We start from the raw sequence: 23467 nt of genomic DNA on the forward strand, positions 1-23467 counted from the left end.
TTGTTAATGTCTTAAATATGTTTGTCAGATAGCCCATGTATAGTCTGATTAAAGTGTGAATAATTTATGTTGCGCTGCATGTGTAATTTATATAGACAGCAGTTGTAGTAGGCAGATCCCGCAGTGTTGACTCCATGGCTATGGCCTTGGTATGGCCACATACGGTAAAACTTCAATTAATAGCCCAGGCTATTATTTGCTTAAATCACTTAAGTTAACAGGCTTATATTTGGGACAGGCGTCTATATGGAACAGGCCTTTAATTCCTTTAATTAGTTATCTCTGGTGCTCATGGTTTCAGTAAAATGAACTGAACTATGTGCAGTATCTCCATATTGACAAATGTTTAAACATTTGTATCTGTATGTGCGTTCTAAGCAGCTACCTAATGTGAGCTCAAGTGGGTAGTCAACAATCCAAAGACCTTCCATAAAAATGAACCACTTGGCAACCAGACCAGGCATCTAATTAAAACAGGCCTTTACTTGTCAAAATGTATAGCTACACCAGGCTAGTAAAAGGGACTGGGTGTTAAAGTGGGAATAGGCTTTTATTAAGGGTGGAAGTGAAGTTACAGTGTAGCCCAGTGATGAACTAACTGGTTATTGTAGTACATCAACAAATGCACTCCTGCTGTGCACTGTGCTGTCATTTACTGTATAAGCAACCTTGCTTTGTGCCACTTTTAGCTACCTACATCATCCAGCCAAAATCAGCACAATGACACATCAAATGAGTAACAGATTTATTTATATACAAAACTGTTTACAGCAAGTTTTCTGAATTAACATTGACCCACAAGGGGAAATTGGTGTTGAGGTGCACACCGCCACCTGCACCACGGTATCAAGTCAACAGACGGGGAAAAAAAAACCTTTAAGAGCACCTTGAGTCATTAAGGGAAGCAGATAAGGGAGTTTGAGGAACTGTAAGGCACAAGACACAGCATCACCAGCTTCTGTTCAACCATCATCAATCAATCAACTACTTACTCAGCAAAGCACTTGATAAAAAAGTTACAATTACCCACTACAGGTACAACATGAGGATTATGGGGGGAAATCCACATTGTGTCGTGTCTTTGTAAGGCTACATGATCTAAGGAAAACAAAGTTATTAAGGATCAGTGATCAGACAGCGATCATGCAAGTCCACAATGTAAATTGAATGGACTACATGCCAGCCTGGCTTGTTTCCATCAAGCCTGCATGCACCGTCAAATCAAAACCATGAGCTCAAAGATTACTGAACTAACTCTGTAGCCTCCAGCCACTTAAATAGTCTTACGCAGTGTTAAAACGCAATTAAAAAATTGCAACTCAACAATGTTCATAATTACAACGCACTTAGAAGAATATACTCTACTTAGGATACTGAAGGGAGAGCAAACCTGCACCACTCAAAATATAACCAATAGTATCAAACCAATTTCTAAGATTCTAGTTATATTGTATAAAAAGGCCATAACTGGTAAATACCAAAGATCTATTCCAGTCTACACTAAATTTCTCTGAGGGTTGTCCATAAGATACCATCTTTATTACAGTCAATAAGGAGAAGTTAAACTGTAGAAACAATGGCAGAGAACTAATCTGCTTAGCAGAGGAGCTTAAGATGTAAGTTATGATATACAAATAGATTCCTCCATCGTGAAGACGCAGTTCATGAGTTCATTGGTGAGAGGTACCTGAAGAGGAGTTGATAAAAATTACAGTGAGAAGAACTGTGAAACCAGCAAGATTTCATATGTGAAATCTCATTCCAGAGTGTTCGAGGAAATCCACCATCTGTGAGAGATACTGACATTTTAACACCACATTTAAAGCAATGTGAACTGTGACTTTCCACCACTGTCAAAAAAAAAAAGACCTGCTGAAATTATACCAGTCTTTAAAAAGGTTATTCACCAGCCCTTACTATACATTAACTCAACTACTCAAATAGTAATGAGACAGAGGCCAATGTTGTCTCAAACATCAGATTCACAAAAAGTTATTACCGCAATACATTCACAAAAAAAAAAAAAAAAATTAATGCAATTAACTGGAACCAATATGTTTGGTAATTTTTTTTGTTTGTTTTCTGAGCATTTGGTTGAACTCAAAGTCAAGATTTTGCCCAGCTACAGATTACAATTCAATATTTAAACAAAGTGTTCACCGACTGTGCTTCTTTGTCAAAACAAAGATTTATCTTGCTTTTTAGAAACGTCTCCCTGTGGTTACAATTAGTGGGATAGTTTATCAACTGTCTGGGCAGTTGCCTTCTTATGTAAATCAATCAGGTATCACAATGGAGCAGAAGAGTTCCACTGCAGTGTCTTGGTGTCGGTGAGGTCACTATTGGCAAGCTGGTGAAGTTGTGCCTCCCGTCTTCAGCAGACGAGCTTACTGATGTCCTGGATACACTTTTACATCACAGCACACTTCTTCTCCTCGGGTGGTGCGTTTCCATCAGCTTTCTCCATCTCCAAAATGATCCGCTTGAAAACCTCCACAGCAGTCTAAATATCAAGAATATCGTCATCAGTGTGTGAATCTGTGTCAGAGTTAATACGCAGACTGCATCACATGAGTTGGTATTCAAAGAGATATCTATCATTACATCATTCTCCTTGGCTGAGGACTCCATGAATGCAGCACCCCAGGAATCAGCAAGTTTCTTTCCCTCCTCTGGTTTGATAACCCTGGGAAAATGACATGAGGTAAAACTTTTATACTGTGTCAGGCTGCACAGACAATGCACGTTAATATGATCAGGTCATTGTTGGTTTTGCTCTTTAATGGGATTTGTTGACACAAAGAGACAGAATGTCACCAGACTTTTTTTTAAGATATTTTTCTGGGCATTTTAGCCTTTAATTGACAGGACAGGTGAGTGTGAAAGGGGGAAAGAGAGGGAGAGTGACATGCAGCAAAGGGCCACGGGCTGGACTCGAACCCGGGCCACTGTGGCAACAGCCTTGTACATGGGGCGCCTGCTCTATCCACTAAGCCACCGACACCCCAATGTCACCAGACTTATCCTTTTACTCGCTTGTCATTACAAATATCTTTCATGTTGAATTATACTGAGTCTTTTTTTAAGACCAAAAAGCCTATACTTTATATTTTAAAGACACTCAATAATTTTGATTACCTTTCCATGTGGAGATCTTTTTTGTTCCCTACAAGAACAGTTGGAGCCCTGAAAAGAAAAATGAAACCTGCTTTTTAAAAAAAAATCTCTTGAAAAACAAGACAATTTTGGAAGTGTTGAATTTAAGGATCCAACTACAACTTACTGCATCTTCCCAACCACGTCTAGCAGCTTGTCATGTAGAGCCTGCACAACTTCAAAACTGAAGAGAGACACACATCAATCATACACATGTAATTTTACAACTTCTATTCTATTCACACTCTCTTGATGCACAAATTGAGGCTACTGGTCGGATTACATTTCACTGGAGTTGTACCTTTTATGATTACATGCGACAATAAATAAAGAAAAAACATGCTAGTATCAACTGTAAGACACATATGGTGTTGTCTACCTAACATAGTGTTTTAAGACTTTTTAAGGAGAACACTGGCTGAATTGCAAACTCCAATATGTCATGAACATGAGCTATGCTCTCTTAAAGCCAGAGACCAGGGGCTGTATTCACAAACATTCTGAGAACCCTCTTAGAAAGCTCCTGTCTTAGCCTAAAAGCTTTTAGTAAGGAGTCCTAGCTTATGAGTGATTTAGTAAAAAGTTGTTGGAGCAACTCTGAGCAAGGCAGGGACAGAAATTTTTATCTTAGTGAGGAGGTGTGGTTGACCCCGTTGCTAGGTGTGATGCATTCTTTCAGCAGGTGTGATTGGTTGTCACAGACACACCCTTCTGTGAGCCTGCCAGGTGTGAACACCCAGTGGAAATGAAATGAACTGCTGACTGTGAAAGTGTTGTCATTGTTACTGTGATCACTCTGCTGATGGAAGGTTGAGACAGACTGAAGTCATCACTGCTGCACTGTTGCATTTTTCCAGTTCTCTGTCCTAGTATTGTGATCATTTTATTGCGCCGGATCGACCACAAATATTATCCCTGCACGATCTAATCTGTAGCATTTCATTTACCCACTGTCATCCAGCGTTGGGAGAATATTTCTCCAACCTCTTTGTGTTTCTGCCATTTTCTCCTCTGCTTAGGAAACTCTTAAGCCTCTTAAAAGTCCTCCTCCCTGCTCCTAACAGTTTTTCACCTTGGGAGCTTTTTACGGTCTGAGATGCTCTGTGAAAAACTTTCATCTTTACAAGGACCTAGTTAACTTTAACTAGGAGCAACTCTTAGCACTAGGAAGCTTTGTGAATGCAGCCACAGAGAAGTAAGTCTCTAACCTGTGATGTCATCAAGTATAAAGTCTGGAGCTGCTCCATAGAACGTTTGTTTTCTTCTTTGTACCCAAATGACATTTATTCTACTTTAGTGTTCTCAGTTTTCACCCAGACATTGTACCCATATAGTCAGAACATTCCCCTGGGTGCTCTCAGTGACATCTGTAACGTCTTTCACAATTCATTGTCTCTGGAGCAGAGCCAGACTTCATACTTGATGACATCACACGTTTGGGTTTTAGCACTGTAGCTTTTAGACTTTGGAGAGAGCTGTTCATGTTTACTAATATTTTTGGACTGTCTAAGACCATAGGAATAACATCTGCATTTTGAAAATGGGTGTAGTTCTCCTTTGATAGTGTATGCCTTATATTCATAGACATATGAACACAGAACCATCCACTCACCTTTTATTGGAAGTCACTGAATAGACAAGGACATACCCATGGATGTCCAGTGAGAGGGATTGTTGAAAAATTGAGTACTCATCCTACAGACAGAGGGGACATATTATAATCTCATTAAGGTATTACCGTTATCAGTCAGACACACAAAACTATGGCATCTAGAATAACTTTCAATACAACAGATGACTTGTCACTCTGACATCAGAGCACATGTCATAATAAGTTACAGATAAGTAATACAGGACAATGAGGCAAAGTAGATAACTCTGACTTGAGACATGGCTGACTTAATCAGAAATTCAAGGATCTCTACACATCTTGCTTAACACTGGTATCAAAAAACATTTCAACCTAAGGTTAAATATAAGGATTTTACAGATCAGGGTGTTTAAAACCAAGAGTTTAGTGCATGCGTCAGATGTAGTCGGTGAACAACTTACTTGTCCTGCTGTATCAACCAGCTGAAGATTGAAGTCTTGGCCATTCACATTGACCAATTTGTTAAAGGCTGGAGAGAGAGAGAGATGAACAAGTTAACAAAAGAGTTCCTTACATTAAGCCAAATCCATTGTGTCTTTCTTTGCCGCAATACAATATGAACAATACAATAACAACACTTACTGTTTTCAATGGTGGGGTCATACGAGTCGACAAACTGTCCTTCCACAAACTGTATTGTAAGAGATGACTTTCCTGTGCAGGGCAGAAAAACATCACATGGTTGTTTTACTACCATTTAATTCAATATTAAAACGTAACAATCCTCTACATTACACAACACGCAAACACAAATACTTGGTCGGTGTAGTGGCTTACATGAAAACGTACAATATTGCAACACATTTTTACATGATCAGTTACAAGTGATACACCAAATCATGTGCCTGGTCGTAAATGTCAGCTATATTGCCATGATAGATTTTTATTATACCATGATGTAACACACTTTATTGTGACAGCCATCACTAAAGATGGTGCCTCTGTAGTATTTAGATAGGGTCACAAATTTTAATAGCTGTGATTTTGGTGTACTTAAATCTGTGATCTTTTAGATTCAACATGCAGCTCTTATGCTCCTCTCCAGTGGCTTCCTGTGGCTTTGACAAAAAAAAAATCATATGGAAATGAAAAACGGTTATTTTGTTATCATTTCAATTTTCATTTATCATTGTTTTTGGCCTTAAGAAATGATTACATTCTGCAATTGTAAAAATGTGTAGCCTATACATTGAATTTAAAAAAATGTTCCTCATTAACTTAAAAGCACATCATAGGTCTACAGTGTAGCGCTTTGTCCTCTAAACTTTGCCAAACCTCAATAGCAGTGGATGGTCTTATGTCTCCCTAGCAAGTCTAGCTGTGGATTTCATATCCAAAAAAGTAAAATTCTCTGAGGAAAATAGATCATTTACAGGTGTGTGGACAGATTTATTTGTACCAAATAATTATAAGCAGCCCACCGCAGAGGAGCCACCTGGTGACACATATTAATGAATGCTTATTTGGACCTATTAGTAACGTTGCTAGGTTAATATGTTTTGCAGCTCCAGATTTTTTAAGTTAATTTTGGTCAACAATTGCTCTTTTGATAGTAAAAGTTGCTGACTCCTGATGCAGGTGACACAGAAAGGATCAACACATAGTGATAGTGCTCTTCAGATACACACAGATTCTGTTTGTGATCCTTTATGCATCTATGGGTTCCGTTTGTGACCATATCTAAATGCTATTAGGCACCGTTTTTGACAATGGTTGCTATCAAAATAAATAATGTGATAGTATGATAACGTCTGAAACAGCAATACAGCTCAGAGAACCTGATCGGTCTCGTATTTTGGCGCAGCACCGGCCACACAAGGACATTTTACAACATAAACGACTTGGTATAAGGTCGAGTAAGGTTACATGGTGGTTTCCTTGAATTGTGGACATTGCATACTTGCTATGTTAGGCATGCGAGACTGAAAGTTTCGACACACTCCCCTGGCTCTCTACCAGGATGTTACCGGCTGAGCTAACTTTGTTTTCACAGAACACGTTACAACTACTAACAGATGGCTGTAGCTACACGATATGATAATGTTAATTTTACTGTGGTTTAATAATCAACTGGACACCAAACACACGTAGAACAAAAACACATAAACACAGGCGATCTAGGGTTACTGGTGTTAGTGGGATACACTAAAGAGGAAAACAAAGCCAGGACGTTAGCCTGTTAGCATGCTAGCTAACTAACATTAGCTATGCACGAGCTCGTGCGCTTTACTCACCTACAGACCTGTAACCTATAACAGCAATCTTTCGATGTTTTGGTTGAGGCATTTCGGTGCAAACGGTGTTCGTTGGGTTTTAATAACGTAGTACGCCACCTAGTTTTACTATCTAAACAAACTTTTATCGCCACATTCGTCTCACATCACGTGACAACAACAAACTTTTCGGAGCTGCCGCTCGAGCTCTCTGCTGGGCCTCGAGCTGGAAGTTCAGAGTTTAAGTACAGCAAGTACAACTTGTACTTATCTCGAAAAAATGTCTCTTTTTTTATCTGGCGCTGTAATCGATATCGATCGATAGTTTGAAATGGTGAAATTGTCGTTCCGGCTGAAATTCAAAACGAGAAAACGCTCGCTCAACGCGGTTACGATTCGCAAGTCAAGCTGACGGAAACTGTCATTGTGTAAGCACACCGTCGTAAAAACAGGGAATACGTCATAACTGACATGGACGTGCTTTCTGGACAATTTGTACAGCAGAGGTCACTCTTTGTGCGTCCCAGCGTGTTTCTGACAGCCAGCCTTTTTAGACTTTTCCAGACTGACCTTCAGACCACAATCACCGCTGAAAATCTACATTCCTTCATATCAACAAGTGTTTGTATCCACTGTTTCAATAAAAAACAACATGGAAAAAAAAAACAATTTGGATTTTCTTAATCTGTATTTTAAGTATGGATTATGATTTTCTTGTCATTTTATTTTATGTTATATTGTATGTATTTTTATTTTGTGTGGACCCCAGGAAGAGTAGCTGTTGTCTACGGTAACAGCTAATGGGGATCCGAATAAACTAAACTAAACTAAAACATGATGGGGGATTTTAATTATAAAGATCATAGACAGATGTTTAGTCACAACCTCATCTGAACAGATTTCCAGGAAAACCCATCTGACAGGATGATACTATTAGTGTGTAGAAATTAAATAGCTCAATGTTTATTGTAGGCTATATTTTGGTGTCCCTATCTGACCTTCCATCTACCTCAGATGATTGATATACGCAAATATACTGAAGCTATATCTGTTTGGGGAGGACCCTGACCTAAATTGCTCTATTATCATGTCAACATGTAATGAAAGAAATGTATCTTAAATCTTGTTTAATAATAAAAGTGAAAAAAAAGCAGCATGCTTATTCATACACATAATTCAGCACAAAAAGCAATGACTTACTAGCTTATGTTTTCTATAATAGGTCTACCATGTTTGAATATCCTGGCACCAACATAAAACCTAGAGGTGCCTTTGCTATCTGTTTACCTAAGTTTTAATTATGGGGGGAAACATTATCCCCTCACAATAGATGTATCACCTGTTAGCGTCCAGTCTTTATCCCCTCTGTAGCTCTCCCACTGTCTTGTTTTCAGTCACATATGTTTACAATCAGATACCCTAATGAAATAATTTCAGACTTGGAACCTTGTGGTATGTTTTTTTTTTTTTTCAGCCAAATCAAGTAAACCAAATACTATCATAATAAAAATCTATCAGTGGATGAAAACTCCACAGCAATGTTCAAATTGACCACATTTCACTTTACAATTGAAGAGACTGTCTGTGCCAATTCTCTCATTAAAACTATCTTAATGATTGTCACTTGCAAAAATGTCTCAGATGATAACAATATTAGGCACATATCTGGTGACTGCTTTGGAGTTTACTGGTTAAAATAGAATATTCTTGAGCAGCGGCCCCGGTTTAATTCCAGCCTGTGGCCCTTTGTTGCGTGTCCCTCCCTCTCTCTCTCTCCCTCTTTCACACTTAACTGTCCTGTCAATTAAAGGCAATGCCCAAATGATATTCTCACATTCAAATAGTCAGTATGTTCACCTAATTCTTGTTTGTGAACTAAAGAGTATTGTCTTGAGACACAAAATTTTATTAAAATGTTTAAAGCTGTCTGCATATGGATCATCAGATACAACAGAGCAAGTGAAACAAGTGCAGACATACTGTCAAGAGAGATTATATAAAGTAAGACAGAGACATACAATGAAATTAAAGACCAACAAAGCAAAGCTAAGAAAAGCAATATAAATCTTGGAATACTGCACAGGCTTAAAGTGGTGGGTATAGAGGCAATGAGGCAAAAACAGATTCAGCAAATCTGTGTAACGTTATAGCTGCAGATAGATGTTTACTGCAGCCTTAGATTGAGACCATGTGTCTGTATATTTAAAGATAGTGGTGCGATCTTAATCAAAAACACAGCTCACCGCTCAATCTGTTAGACGTCAGTGTGTGTACGTGCGGAATAAATTAAATTGTGTCGTGGATTTTCATACAGACAGATTCGGGGTTCATGTAAGGACACTCACTGCTTGCGGTTGATAGGCAGCCACATTTTGGATCTAACCGGAAATTGTTTGGAGCTGGAGGGAAGCGCTGCCGGGAGATGCTGCCGTCATAAACAGGCAGATGAAAATACAGAATAACCTCACTGAAACGGCCCTGACAGGGACAGGTAATGCAGCGGTTACTGGGAGAACCGGACAACTTTAAAAGCACACTCACAGCCGACTGCCTCCGCCGTGTCGTGTTGGAAATGTCAGCTTTAAGGCTTCTGGGAGAACACGCTAGCTAGCTAACCACTAGCTGGCTAGCCATAGCATTTGGGAGGGGGTGGGTGCCATAGCAACCGTCTGGGAAACATTGGCTAGCTAGCTAAGATAGTTCAGGCTAACGTCGGTTTGTTATGCTAGCGATAAACAAGACGTCGTAGACACTTGATTGTATAATTTAGCGCCAGTCGGCAAATTAATGTCACAAGTCAGCGTTGTCTACGTTGCGTCATCGCCCATATTACTTAGCTGTAACTTTGCGCCATGCTTTTCAGTAAGCTGCCGAGGATGGCAGACTGTTGTAACGCTGCACTGTTGAGTTCAGCTAACTTGGCTAACGGTAATTTCCATCACATGCAGTAAGCTAACGTTAGCCACCGAGGCCGACCCGTAAACTTAGGTTACCTCAACGCCACCGTTATGTAAACGGCAAAGTAAACGCTATGTTTCTCTCCTACGATCTGGATGTCAGATTGATTTGTCTCAGAGGAGCCTAACGTTAGATTAGTTTAACATGAAGTTACTTTATCAGTGCTGTCATGGGTCAATCTGGGTAATGGGTGACTGAGTCAATCAGCTGATCTGTGGCTGCTAAGGGTAGAGTTGGCGCTTATTTAGCTGCCTTTCCTGCTACAATACATTTACCTACACCAGCTAATCTTTAATATATTTATTGTAAGCGATAGGAGCTAATGTTATAGTTATATATTGCTGCAGCTGATGTATGCATGGCTTTACTTTAATTGCACCGCCAAGTTGACGGCTGTTAGCTGCCATTCACGCCTGCCTTTAGTATAATTTTCTATATTTTAGTCATTGACAGTGTGTGAAATCGCAATATTTTGTGCACCAGGTAGTTAAATTTCATAATGTGATGTTAATATCAGTAACTGTTGTATGATTTGCTGTTATTGTTGTAGTAATGGGTTGCAGGACACACAGTTGATATGATGTTAAGTTATGTTTGAGTGAATTGGTGCCTGAGTGAATGTGTTAAAGGGATTATTCACTTTAATTTTAACATCTTGCACAACTGTCATTTCAGTATTCAGCTTGAACTAGTATGGATGTTGATGACTGCAATGGCCGGTCTTACATATCAGGTAGGACTCAGTTTTTTCTTTTCACAGAAATACATTTTGTCAGTGGTTGGCGTGTGGTTCAAGTGACAGATCTTGTTTTTGTGTCCTCTGTGGTTGCAGCTAGTGGAGACTCCTCAATGGAAAGAGAGTTTTCTGGGGCCCTTGGAGGTCCGACAGTGAGCACCCCAAACAGCAAGGAGACCTCTCCCAGTCGCTCGCTCAGTGGTCAGTGACAAAATAAGTGTGAATCCCACAAAATAGACTATGTATTGGTTAATGAAATTGCAAAATCTTAATTATTCCAGTCTCTTCTTTTTTTAAGCTCCCAAAATACAATAGGACATATAGTAATGCATAATAATACATCTTACTGTGATAAGTCAAATGTTTTCAGAGGTTACGCAAAGGTGTACAGACATTTGTATGATTATTTTATTCTTCAGATCGCATTTCAGATATCTCATAATATCAGATGGAATTTTAGTTCAAGAGGCATCCCTACTTTTATCACATAAGTAATGACGTGAGCCTGTACACGCTCTGTTTTCTCTTGTTCTTAAAATTAGCAACACCCTGGTTGACAGACTAAGAAGCATAAGATTTAGTGGCATCTAGCAGCAAGGATTGCAGATTGCAACCAGCTGAAACTTCTCCAGGTTAGAATTCTTTCAGTGTTCATTGTTCAGGAGGTTTTTAGCAGGAGCCAAATTATCCGCAGAGGTCTCCTCCTTCTAAAACAAACAGACCTGGTGATTTCAACCAGTAAAAACACAAAATAAAACAGTTTAAAGGTAGGGTCTGGAGGATTTTCCAGTTGCTGTTTGTAAACACACATTCAAATTTGGCCCCTCCTATCAGGCTCAACTCTCCCGGGTGTATGGAGCCCGGAGGTACGGAAGAAGGCTTCACAGAAGAGGTTCAGGCAAGGCTCATGCTGGTGCACGCTCGGACACGCTCGGTACGGCACCTGCACTCTCTCATTGGCTGGGGAAATCTCCGCCCAGAAGCGGTCTGAGCTCACAAAAACATCAAAATACAGTTAAAGGGCAGGAGCTCTGCAAACAGAGTCACCACCACACATGAGTAGAAGCCCATAGGTGATGATTAAGCAGGATTTCATTTGTATATGTCTATATTTTGTTTTGTTTGAAAATCCTCCAGATCCTACCTTTAAGTTACTGCAAACACAATGATTCTTATTTTTAGGTTGTTATTATTATATTTAAATTAAGGCCTTCTTTCTATTTGCTTGTATGCCTCTGTAGCTAACTCCATTAAAGTGGAGCTGTACAGCGATGAAGACCCAGGGCGCAGTACTGAGGATGAACGAGGGGAGCGGGTAGAGGAAGGAGGTGCGGAGCAGGGATCTGAGGCTGTCGGAGGCTACAGGGAGCTCACCAATCCTGAGACCATGCAAGCTGGAGCCACCAGACTGCCAAATGGAAAACTCAAGTGTGACATTTGTGGAATGATCTGCATCGGGCCTAATGTTCTCATGGTGCACAAACGCAGCCATACAGGTAACTGATCTGTTTATTTCAGATAGGGATGGGCGCGATTAGTCAAATAGTTGATTTAATGTTGCTACACTCGCTAGTCGGCACAAGGAACACTAGCTGGTTAAACTTATTATTAATGTGATTATTTTATACGATTGCGTTCACCCAGTGAAAATGCTGAAAGATGTATTTTCTGAAAGAATATTGTGTTCAATAGATGTAATTTGTAAACTTCTGTTTAGTGAGTTGTTGTTTTGTAGGATAGTGTGCAATGTTCATAATGCACGGTGCAAAGGGCCACTCATTTCAGAGGCATTACAAATACGATTTGGTTACAAGTGATTAACGATTTCAAAAAGCTCTTACATGCAATATTTTATCAGATGTAATTTAACCTTATAGATTAAATTGTGCTCAATTTTTGATGGTTTTCTGAGTGTTTTTACTTAATGACTGGTCAACTTGTCTAAGTTTCAACTTCCATTTAAACATCAGGTAAATTATCTTTTAGAGACAATAACTACGTCAGTCATCCCTGTGAAAGAGAACAGGTTACAGGGGTTTGGAATTTTTTTATTATCTTTTTCTGCCGACATTTTTTGTATTGTATGCCTTAGTACAAGTACTGGAAAAAATATTCTCAATTAAGCAGAGTTGAACCTCTGTATTTTCAAACCTATCTGGTCATTAATCAAGACTCAATGGCAGGGAAAAAAAAGTTGGAACAGAATATTGACTTTGCATTAGGTTTGTCTAAGTGATGTATTTTATTTTAGTTAATTTCGCTGACCCATTTAGACTCATTCAGATTAAGGCAGTGTAATTTCAGGTATTTTTATCCCCTGTAGATGTAGATTCATGGTCACTCATGAACAACTCTGTTTGTAAGAATGATTCTTGCATGAGAACTAATGTACCAGACACTGTAGATGTAATAAAAGAAGTTGGGTTGACGGTATGATCTCTTCTCAGGTGAGCGTCCATTCCAGTGTAATCAGTGTGGCGCCTCCTTCACTCAAAAGGGTAACCTGCTCCGCCACATCAAGCTGCACTCAGGGGAAAAGCCCTTTAAATGCCCCTTCTGCAGCTACGCCTGTCGAAGACGAGATGCACTCACTGGCCACCTTCGCACTCATGCAGGTAGGACAGATGCAAGCCGGATAAGTAATGATTTTGTTTTTCTTATGATGCTGTACAGTGACAATAATAATTCTATCCTCCCACTCTGTCCCCAGTGTCCTCTCCAACCGTTGGGAAGCCATACAAGTGCAGTTACTGTGGCCGTAGTTACAAGCAGCAGAGCACCCTGGAGGAACACCGTGAGCGCTGCCACAGCTACTTACAGAGTCTGGAGTCACAGCAGCCATCTAGTGCACAGAATCCAGGTACGCTTTTATGGCATTCGTGCAGATAAATGTCCGGCGTATACAACATTTTCTCAGATAAGACAGCAACCAAAATCACCAGATGGTGTCGTAAATATCAATTTCCAAAGGGACTGTAGTGGCATCTAGTGTAGAGATGGAGTCTCCCTCCTTAACAAGGTAATGGACACATCATTTAGTTTCTTTTCTATACAAACATTGACAATCAGCATACAACATAAGCATTTGGGATAAATGCTGTCTGAGTAGTAAGAAACCCCCCCAAAATAACATTACAATTTGTTTGTACTCTGCAGGAGAGGAGATGAGAGAGCTAGAGTTTATACCAGACTCTCTACTGCAGCCCTCCTCAGACAAGATGGCATTTATCGATCGGCTGGCCAACAGCATCACCAAACGCAAGAGATCCACACCTCAAAAATTTGTAGGTGAGCATTTGGTCTCAGTGTGGACAGGTTGAGGAAATGGAAAGCCACATAAATTGGTTGAATCAGAAACCACATACAATAGTGCTGATCTTTTTGTGCGAGTAATGTGACAAAGAGGTTTTCATAGTTTTATGTATCCAAGCTGTGTGACTGGCCGTAGATTTAAACCAAATGTCAGAATGAATCAGGGTCTTCTCTGCTTTGTTTTGAGGTTTATTGATCAAAGTTTCACATAGCTGAGGCAGAAGAGCTGTGGTCGATATAACCGCAAACACAGGCTGAGGTAAAAACAGTATAATGAAGTGAACAGCGATAAACCTCGCTGTAATAAACCCTATTATACACAAGAGCAATTGAATTGAAATTAAATTGGAACTTGATTTTAATTTACAAATCATCCTGACCTCCAACCTAATTATGGCATCCAGAATGAATCCCAAAAACTTGCAGGCTTCTCACCGAACTGGGCAGTTTCAGTTTTGACGTCTTCCACAGACTCTCATAGGACAGTATCATAAGATTGTGTTTCTTCATTGCAGGACAGAAGCACATACGCCTCAACCTTGCAGATGCACCTTATGAGCTCAGCGCTGGTTTGGATAAAGATGGGGAGATGCACGCAGGGGACCTCGAAACCCCACACTTTACTGGTCTGGGAGGAGAATACGCAGGTGTAGCAGGTAATGGAGGAGGAGGGGTTTCAGACACACTGAGGCCTCTACACCTTCCCACCACTCACCCTTCATGCTTATCAGAACTCAGGCCGATCCACAGCTCTATTCACACCTCCGTCGCTCTTGGCCCAAGGCTCGATTGCACAGGGACCGGAGCTGGGCTGGGAGCTGCCGGTGTAGGCGGAAGGGAGGCAGCGGAGGGTCATGAAGACCTGCCCGCAGGTCGCAGTCATGCACCGTCACCTAGCAACGGTTGCCAGGACTCTACGGACACAGAGAGCATGCCAGATGAGCCTTGCAACAGTACCGCTCCGCCTCAAACCCTGCACAGTAACAACGGCCATCATCTTCAACACTCCAACAGCCACCACCCGGCGCCTCCTCCCATCGCACACCACAGGAGTCGGGACAGACACAGTCCCAGCCACGCCAAAGACAGGGAGATGGAAAGAGAGGACGGAGGCCACTCAGCTCCCCCACCTCCTGCCCTCGCTCCAACTCCGAGCTCACCCACAGCACCCTCCTCCACCTCTCGGGAGGCGTTTCGGGTCGTAGACGGGGAGGGGAGAGCTGTGCGCTCTTTCCGATGTGAGCACTGCCGTGTGCTTTTCCTAGACCATGTCATGTTTACCATCCACATGGGCTGCCACGGTTTTCGCCAGCCTTTTGAGTGTAACATCTGTGGCCACCGCAGCCAGGACCGCTATGAATTTTCTTCACACATCGTCCGTGGGGAGCACATCCTTGACTGAGGACAAAGGGTGGTCAACCTGCTTCATCTAGAGAGATTTTTACACTGAGACAAGGACCTGGCTGAGTTTGGTCTGCACACAAGCTGAAGGAGACACTGATGACATGAAACTGATGCGATTATTTCAAACATTCTCTGGTACAGTTAGTGTGTACCAGCAGGAATGGCAATCTCATATGTGTGTTTCTAAAATTATAATAGTGGTCCTCATTATTTTTAATGCACTTTGAATAATTAATCAATTTAAAATGCACTTTTAATTCAATGTATTCTAAAGTAGATGAAGAGCCAATGCACTTTTTCATCCGCAGATGTGCCTTGCTCCAAAATACAGGATTTAAACCTGACGCACAAACTACGGTAGAGAAATCGGACTCTTGTCCATAACCTGAAATTGGTCCATTCTTGTGCACTTTAACAGAGACAACACATAAAAGCTTAATGTGAAGTTTATAGGCTCACCTACAATGGAATCTGTAGAGATTTTAACGCCTTGTTCTAAATGAAATGATTCCCTAAATGTTCCGCAGAGTTTTTTTTTCCTACCCAGGGCTGATTGTGTAATAGATTGTTTTTATAATTTGAAGTGAAGTGCAGACCAAACTCAAAACCCAGATCCTCGTCTGAATAGATGTGTTTGANTGTGTGTGTGTGTGTGTGTGTGTGTGTGTGTGTGTGTGTGTGTGTGTGTGTGTGTGTGTGTGTGTGTGTGAGAGAGAGAGAGAGAGAGAAAGAGGGAGAACGTGACAGACTGTGTTTTATGGAAGTAAACTGACTAAGTAAGTGGTAAATGAAGGCCTTTGTGTGAATGCTGTGTGGCGCGGCGTATGAAACATTTGTTTTTCTTTTCTATGACTGCTTTTGTTGCACTGATACCTGCCAGAATACTATGATTATATTAAACTATTTTATGGAATACATTAACGACCTGCACATTTCTCTCAAAATGTGAGAAAAACTGACGGAATGTTTTTCTCACTGGGAACGGAGTACGAGTATCACTGCCACGATTTTAGAGATTACTGAAGAGGTTAGGGTCTTTACAAGTCTTTAACATTTTCCCTTTCATACCTGCATCAAACTGCAAACCAACACTAATCTATTTATACTTTACATTTTGTTTTTCTGTTTTTATCTCATTGTATTGTGCCTTTCTTCGCCCTGATCGCACCTTGTTGACCAGACTGAAGGACATGAGCTCCCAACTGTCGCATCTTGAATCATTGTGGGTGATGTTAGAGATCAGAATAATTTACTCGCTCAAGTTGTTTTCCAGACACAAGTCTCGCTTACAGCTTTGCACAATATTTATGTTCTCCTCCTCAACAAAAGTTGGGTTGATTTTCATTCACGTGTTGGCAAAGAACCCAATTCTGCTAATTTATCAAAGACTAAATGTGCATGGCGTTTGGCACATGCTGCTATGACGTGAATAAGCGCAGTGTGGAGTGGCAGTTTACGACCGTCCTCACAGGTTAAATCCAAAAAACATTTGATTTAAAAACATTTTTTACACATTTATTTCAAAATGGGGTTTTGTCGGTTGTGATCTATAATATATCCTGTCTTACGGTGCAGAAATGAAACGTATGTCAAGAGCAATGTGTTAGTTAAAAGAACACGGTCATCTCTTGAATCTGTCTTTATCTGTTTACATGTTAAAACTATAGATAGATAGTCGTATATTTGACTTTAAGCACAATAAGTTGTACTGTTAAGCAGGCAAGTCTAGATTACAGAATTGGGCACAAAATCAATATCTAATTTGTGTTGATAAACAGGACATTAATAGATTAGATTTTTCTCTGTGTATTCCTTTATGAATAGCCACAAAAGTAAAGTGAGATCCAGTGATCTTAAAGGCTGGAAAAATACTGACAACAGTCAAAACCATAAACTGACTTGAGCCCATTAAAGTTGTTATAGTACAGAAGAAATTATTTATTGAACAAAATGATCTCTGTTTATCATAACTGGCATTTTGAATTTATTTTTTTTAGCATCAAGAAAGATTTAAGGTCTTTTTAATGTTGTGAATGGTTCCTTGGTTCTGTCATATGCTGAAGTCACATTTTAAAGGAGTGGTCTAGATGCGCAGAAGCTCTGAAATATTGTTTTTATGAAGAGGAATCAAAAAAGTACTCGGCTTTCCTTTTATTTTGCGATCACCGTCAGTGTGGTTCTGTATAGTACCAAATTATGGTTCCCCCATGGCTGAACCAAAGAACCACTACTTCCTACTGTTAAGCACTTTTCCCTATCACAGTGGCAAAATGACAAATTAGTGAAAGTAAATGAATATATTTGTACATACAGTATGATTAGGAAGAAGCTGCAAGGTAATATTTCTGTGTTTTCATTGCTCTGTCAGTACAAACCTTGTAGATGTTAAAATGTTATCTTTTTCCAGGAGTTACCTCCACTTAGTTTTTGCAGAGGACGTTTATAAAAGATTATTTGGGGTTTCCCTTTCGAAATAAATATTGTAAAAGTTTACCTTAAATGTGCTTTTTTGTTAAGAATTGTTACAAGCTCTCAAGTGGGGCTGCTTGTGTTTTAAATGGTTAGAGAGGCTTTGGTGCACACTGCTGGATGAGATTAAAAGAGAGTGAGTCACTTTTAGACACAGTGCACTGTGGCGCTCTCCCGGAACAGAAACAAACTGAAATAGATGGTTAAATATTTCTCTTCCAAAGTTGTAATTTCATTTAATAATCAAATGATCTTGCCTTAATATAAGAAAAGAGACTGTTAGGTCATGTTGGGACAGACGTTTGTGGTAAATCAAACACGTGTCCCAGAATCCTGAGATGTACTTTCCTGCAACCTAATCTAGAAAACATTGACAGTGTCTTTAAATGATCCGACACCAAAGTTGTCATTATAAATCACTGAAATTGTCATTTGAGTTTGCATTAGCAAAAAGAAAATAATGCTTTGACTAATTGATGACATCTTACTTCACTGTGTATATTCTGATGTAGGAAACAGCTTGCATTTACACAAAGGCCCAGGTGTGATTTCTGTGTAGACTTTACAATTGTGCCTTTGGCTTGAGGTCTTTTCTGCATTTTGTTTTCTCTCAGCAGTTTAAATGATCACATTAAGTGTAAAGCTTGGCTTGTCAACACTTAATCATGTGGTGCAGGTACTGCACAGTACAAAGGCTCCACATTATTTTGGCCATCTTTGAGAAGTTTATAGAGCATACCTAAAACCTCCAGTAACCGCTGACTAACCAGTAACCGCTGACTAACCAGAACCACATTTGTTCTTACAACCGATTTACCATCAAAAGAACTTGGTATTGGAGACTGCTAGGACCCAAAGAACTAGAGACCTGAACCCTTAGCCATTATGTCGACCTCAAGTGTGACATATTGTACAAAAATGGTAGACGACATGAACCCTCTGCAGAGTTGTATCCCTAAGTTGAATCAAAGAACGAGTCACTTTATCTGAAAATATTCAGCCCTCTTTCCCATTCAATTCCGGGTGTAGATTTTTACTCATACACGCAACACTAGACAGTAATGTGCTTCAAAACCTGATGCATGTGATACCAATGCTGTTTGCTCCTCAACCTACACCCCCGCCACCTTTCAGTTTTAGACATAAGGACAACCAAATAAACTTATCTACTCCAATTCCAGACTGTACTTCAGAAAAGAAACTCTAGTTTTGTGGTATTTTGTGTTCAAATGTTTTCCTTGTTGCACTATTTGTTCCCTTCAGTTTTACTCTTTAACCTTCCCATCCTGTAAATGGTCTGATATCGCTTTAAATAACTGCAGAGCCTTTTGAAATGTATCATATTGTAATTATGCATTTGCGTAATTTGATCTTAAACTACTGTAAGTTTTGTACTGTAAGAAAGTCTATTCCAAATAAAATACTTGACAGGCTTGTCTTTCCTAAACTACACAACCAGTGGTGAGTTGAGAATAACGAGCTTCACAATCAAGTTTTTGTAAAGACTTTTGATTTTATTCTTCAGGTGTACAGCATCATCAAATCTGCTTTACATGGGCTTTGGAGGGGCTCTTGGTGCACCGGCCTGCAAAAAAAGGAACAGAATTTAGATTGATATCTGATACAGACCTTTCTCACTGTCACACATGTAACAAAATCACATTAATGGTTGCATTCAGGTGTGCCAGTACCAACATTCTGCTTACTGACTAATATAAATGCAACAAAAATCATCATTACATATTAGTTACACCTGCGCTTTTTTGGTAATGACTAATCAAATGATCCACCGTGAGATCTACAGTTTTCATTTTATTTATATACTTTATTAATCCCCAATTGTCAATTACACACAGGTCCAAAATACACACATGCACAAACAGGACCTATACATGCACCAAGTGGAGAGATGTCAGAGTGAGAAGTAGTAGAGGAAGATACTCACAGCGGGCCTGAACCTGGGTGGTGGGGTGCGGTCTTTCCTGGCCTCACAGGAGCGGTTCCTCACCACTTTACTGTGGATGGCGCAGCTCACACAGTAGTGCAGCTTCACATAGAGCTTGGGCAGAACATAAGCTGCAGAGTAAACATAACAGGAGAATCGTTAAGATGAGGGCAAGCCACCACGGTAACTCAGACAACTAATGATGACATGTAACTTGAAAAAGAAATGCACTCACAGTCAAAGACACTGGCCTCTGTGATGTCCCTCACGGCCGCAGCCTCCACTATGTTCCTGATGACAAACTTCTTGATGGCCTTGTCCTTGGGGACACAACGGGCACAGTTGGTGCAGCGGATGGGCTGCACGTGGCCACGGCCCTTCTTGGCACGACCGTTATTCCTTCTCTTCTTGGTCTGTAAAGAAATGCCACAGTTAGAAAGGAGACAAATCACAGCCCAACAGCTAAACCAATACTTCTTTGGTACATAAAGTCTCAGCAGCATTAAGTATTTCAAAACTACCAAGTATCACAAACTGGCATTTACTACCTTAAACTTCTTTTAATACATTTAAAAGGACTTTTGAGAAACATGTCTCCTCAAAAATTGATAACAGTGCCATGTTATTTATATCCAAGTCTGTGCCCCATACTGTGTTTTTTAACTGAATTAACACTGGGCACAGAAAATCACCTTAATGTTGCACAGTTAATTTAATCTACTAATACTTTAATTTCCACAAGCTTATAAAAAGATAGTACCACAGCTTCAACAGGTTAAGAAAGAAAATGACAGGAAGTCAAAACACAACCCTCTACATTTAGTCATCAAGTTTACCATTCAAACAAAAGTAATAATCATTTGGGGTGGGTTTAATCAGTATTTCGTAGGATGACCTTAATCCATTAACTAATGTCTGTATATCGGTAACTTATTTTAATACAGTAACATCAGATCACTACATGCATGTGATGGCTGCGGTGTCTCGAACCGGCTTCCATTACAACACAATTACGGTGACTAGTTTTAAGTGCCCCCGTAGTCTTTAGCTGACACATTAATATATATATCATCGTGAGAAATTCTACATTTTGAATCCTTTGTCTTCGCTGTGTTTCTCATCATATTTTCAGTGCCATCATCTCTCGCTAGCTTACTGGAACACATGCACAAAACGGTTAGCCTGCTAACAGCTAGCATTAGGCCCAGACTTATTTTTTAATAAATTTAAGTGACACCTAAGGAATATTTCTCACACTGTGATTTGGCTATATGATTAAAATACCCAATACGAGGTGATTTGGGGTGATTAAACGATTATAATGACATTAAATTCTGTTTTTGCCACACGGCCGCCATGAAGGCACACTCACCATGTTGCACGGGAAGCTGGAAAGAGGACCGGAAGAGGTTGGACCGTGAGAAGTAGTGCCTTCCGCTCCGCCCTCTAAATCTAAAAATCTTTATTTCAAAATTACAGGGTCCAATATGTCCTTTTTTTATTACACAGTTGTGATTTGTGTACGCTATTTAAACAAAAATGAACAACACAAAATTCCTTTAAGAAAATAATATTCATAAACTTTTATTCGCGGAGGGATATCAGTGTATTCAATTTTGTCCAGGCGTCACCCGAGGGGAGCGGAGTTCTATGTTACGGTAATAGTCCGATTTAGAGAAGCACCGCCATTGAGCAGCGCTGTCAAATAAAACGAGCAGACCTTTGTTCTTCAGCTCTCCACGTAGATTAACAATATAGATGAAATGTGTGGAAAATATTGTGGAGTTTGTCTGTCAAAGCAATGCATTTTAAAAAGATAAGTAAAGTTTAGCACTTAAATTGTGACTGGAATTGATCTACCAGTGGTGGACTCAGGCTGTGAGGGTCAGGGGCAAAAATCTGAAAGGACACCAGCTGCATTCAGTGGGCCACCATGGCGCAGAATGTCCTATAGCCACGGATTTGTAAAAGGAACTGGATACAACTTTGAAAGTAGGCCCCTGTTCATTGCCAAGAAAGTTGCACAGTGGCCCATGGAGCCAATAGCAGCTCAATTTTCACAGCATGAAATTACCTGAGACTCAATGACACCTGAGCAGCAAATCTCAGTTTGGCACCTCACTAACTTAAATCAGGATCAAATTATTTAACTGTGTGGCTCTTCTAGACTTTTGAAATGTTATTGGACTGAATTGATCAAATCTTGATAATGAAATGAATCATTTCCCAGGGGTTGTGATGCACAAAACAATTATCCACTGATTTACAGATGTCTCTTTTAGAATATCAGTCTCATAGTCCGAACGCGCCATGTCTGTAATCATAACGGATAATGTCAGTAAAAATTACAGCGACTTTTACCTTCTGTAAAATGGTCCGGAGAAAATACCTCGGGTAATTTTAATTCTGTGTGAACGCGTGCCTCTGTAAAAATGTATGTAAATATTTCATCACATCCTGTTTACAACCATATTTCCCCGTTTACAACTAGTTTTCCGCGTTTTTTCAATGATGGAGGCACTTGAAGAAGCATTCGGTGTTGTCAGCAGTCGTGGTAGTGGACATTCCTCTAATGATCGCATAGCCCTATGTGGGAGACCAATCAAAAAGGTCAAGAAGAAAGCACTTTTCAGAGCCACGAGACTTCTGGTTGTGTTAGGTAGGCCAAATATAAATCCATATTGCTAATCGTTGTGTACACACAATCCTGATCGTGGGCAATATTTCATATTGGGCTAATCATTAATTATTATTACACATACAGGAAGCAACGTAGCATGCACATGCCGGCAAGAAGGTGACACCAGGGCGCAAACCACTCCCATCCCTGGTAGAATTACAGGGATTTCTTGTCCCGTGCGAATCGCACATTTATTTTACAGACTTCCTGTGGTAAAATGACATTAGTCCACATCCCTATGTAAAACTAATCCCGTCTGAATAGTACTCTTAGGAAAAAGTCTTTTTTGGCCCCATAGCATCACGTGGTGGACCTGGACCGTGTTATTCCACTATTGGCCATCATGTAAAATTGGCTTCAAAACCCAGCACTGTTTCTGGAGGCTTGCCTCTGGCAAGTAGGGCAGCCTGTAAGGCACTGAGTTGTGTTTTATTTAATTTCAGGCCATTCTAGAGGCAATTTCATCATTTATTTCCACTGGTAAGCCACTCTAGGGGACACTATAGTGTTTTATCTGCCATAGGGGTCCCTAAAAGGGGCCCTTTGCAACATTTTTTTAAACCTCCCACCCCCCACCCTCACACGCACATACACACAGTTGGTGCTGAGTAACTGTGAACGGTTTGTGTATGTGCTGTTTCTTGTGTCTTTAACCACAAATACTTTGTACTGTGTTTGAATCTACATTCGTTGGGAGACCACTGCTATATCAGAGATTATCTGTTTGGAAGATGTGACAGTAAAGTCAATCAGAAACAGCAGTGCTCATGATGACATCAAAGTAGAGGGACTTTTAAGAGGAGAGGTTTCATTTAATCCCTCCGATTCCTTCCTCTCCTCATTGGCTGGACCATCAAGGAGATGCAATGTGGATTCAGTGGTGGGTCAAGCTTTCACACCTGTTGCATCAGGTTCAAAAGGCTCTGTGGAGTTGCAATAAAGC

The 23467-nt window shown here is 40.2% G+C and overlaps 3 protein-coding genes across 7 annotated transcripts; 1 reads left to right on the forward strand and 2 right to left on the reverse strand.

Moving 5' to 3' along the window:
• Positions 1 to 728: 728 nt before the first annotated feature.
• rhebl1 (Ras homolog, mTORC1 binding like 1) lies at positions 729 to 7470 on the reverse strand. The gene is made up of 8 exons (XM_050038335.1): positions 7042 to 7470; positions 5390 to 5461; positions 5209 to 5276; positions 4769 to 4851; positions 3284 to 3340; positions 3139 to 3186; positions 2605 to 2686; positions 729 to 2503 (listed from the first exon to the last, which is right to left on the reverse strand). The coding sequence occupies exons 1-8, from the start codon at positions 7091 to 7093 to the stop codon at positions 2411 to 2413; spliced, it is 555 nt and encodes a 184-aa protein (XP_049894292.1). The 5' UTR covers positions 7094 to 7470; the 3' UTR covers positions 729 to 2410.
• A 1110-nt stretch (positions 7471 to 8580) lies between these two features.
• LOC126386586 (zinc finger protein Eos-like) lies at positions 8581 to 16346 on the forward strand. Of its 5 annotated transcripts, none has more exons than XM_050039002.1 (8): positions 8965 to 9511; positions 10654 to 10711; positions 10811 to 10915; positions 11956 to 12210; positions 13162 to 13329; positions 13425 to 13574; positions 13871 to 14002; positions 14542 to 16346. In XM_050039002.1, the coding sequence occupies exons 2-8, from the start codon at positions 10672 to 10674 to the stop codon at positions 15426 to 15428; spliced, it is 1737 nt and encodes a 578-aa protein (XP_049894959.1). In that variant the 5' UTR covers positions 8965 to 9511; positions 10654 to 10671; the 3' UTR covers positions 15429 to 16346. The 5 variants fall into 5 exon arrangements, with proteins under 5 accessions (XP_049894960.1, XP_049894959.1, XP_049894961.1 ...); XM_050039005.1 differs by lacking the exon at positions 8965 to 9511 and adding an exon at positions 11549 to 11648 and having other exon boundaries at positions 10687 to 10711; XM_050039003.1 differs by lacking the exon at positions 10811 to 10915 and having other exon boundaries at positions 8581 to 9511.
• Positions 16347 to 19392: 3046 nt separating this feature from the next.
• Positions 19393 to 21351, reverse strand: LOC126385862 (40S ribosomal protein S26). Its single transcript, XM_050037885.1, has 4 exons — positions 21217 to 21351; positions 20080 to 20257; positions 19845 to 19975; positions 19393 to 19484 (listed from the first exon to the last, which is right to left on the reverse strand). The coding sequence occupies exons 1-4, from the start codon at positions 21217 to 21219 to the stop codon at positions 19449 to 19451; spliced, it is 348 nt and encodes a 115-aa protein (XP_049893842.1). The 5' UTR covers positions 21220 to 21351; the 3' UTR covers positions 19393 to 19448.
• Between the last annotated feature and the right edge of the window lie 2116 nt (positions 21352 to 23467).

This window comes from Epinephelus moara, chromosome 24 (assembly GCF_006386435.1).
Source record: "Epinephelus moara isolate mb chromosome 24, YSFRI_EMoa_1.0, whole genome shotgun sequence".
Classification (NCBI taxonomy): Eukaryota; Metazoa; Chordata; class Actinopteri; order Perciformes; family Serranidae; genus Epinephelus; species Epinephelus moara.

Excerpts from the sequence above, each read along its gene's own strand:
- rhebl1 (XM_050038335.1), bottom strand. The coding sequence starts at position 7,093 with ATGCCTCAACCAAAACATCGAAAGATTGCTGTTATAGGTTACAGGTCT. Across the intron at positions 5,277-5,389 it reads TGACCCCACCATTGAAAACA|CCTTTAACAAATTGGTCAAT; the intron begins GTAAGTGTTGTT and ends CTCTCTCTCCAG. Across the intron at positions 2,504-2,604 it reads CCTCAGCCAAGGAGAATGAT|ACTGCTGTGGAGGTTTTCAA; the intron begins GTAATGATAGAT and ends CTTGATATTTAG.
- LOC126386586 (XM_050039002.1), top strand. The coding sequence starts at position 10,672 with ATGGATGTTGATGACTGCAATGGCCGGTCTTACATATCAG. Across the intron at positions 12,211-13,161 it reads GCACAAACGCAGCCATACAG|GTGAGCGTCCATTCCAGTGT; the intron begins GTAACTGATCTG and ends ATCTCTTCTCAG. Across the intron at positions 13,575-13,870 it reads ATCTAGTGCACAGAATCCAG|GAGAGGAGATGAGAGAGCTA; the intron begins GTACGCTTTTAT and ends TGTACTCTGCAG.
- LOC126385862 (XM_050037885.1), bottom strand. Across the intron at positions 19,976-20,079 it reads AGAGGCCAGTGTCTTTGACT|CTTATGTTCTGCCCAAGCTC; the intron begins GTGAGTGCATTT and ends TTTACTCTGCAG. Across the intron at positions 19,485-19,844 it reads CACCCAGGTTCAGGCCCGCT|GCCGGTGCACCAAGAGCCCC; the intron begins GTGAGTATCTTC and ends CTTTTTTTGCAG.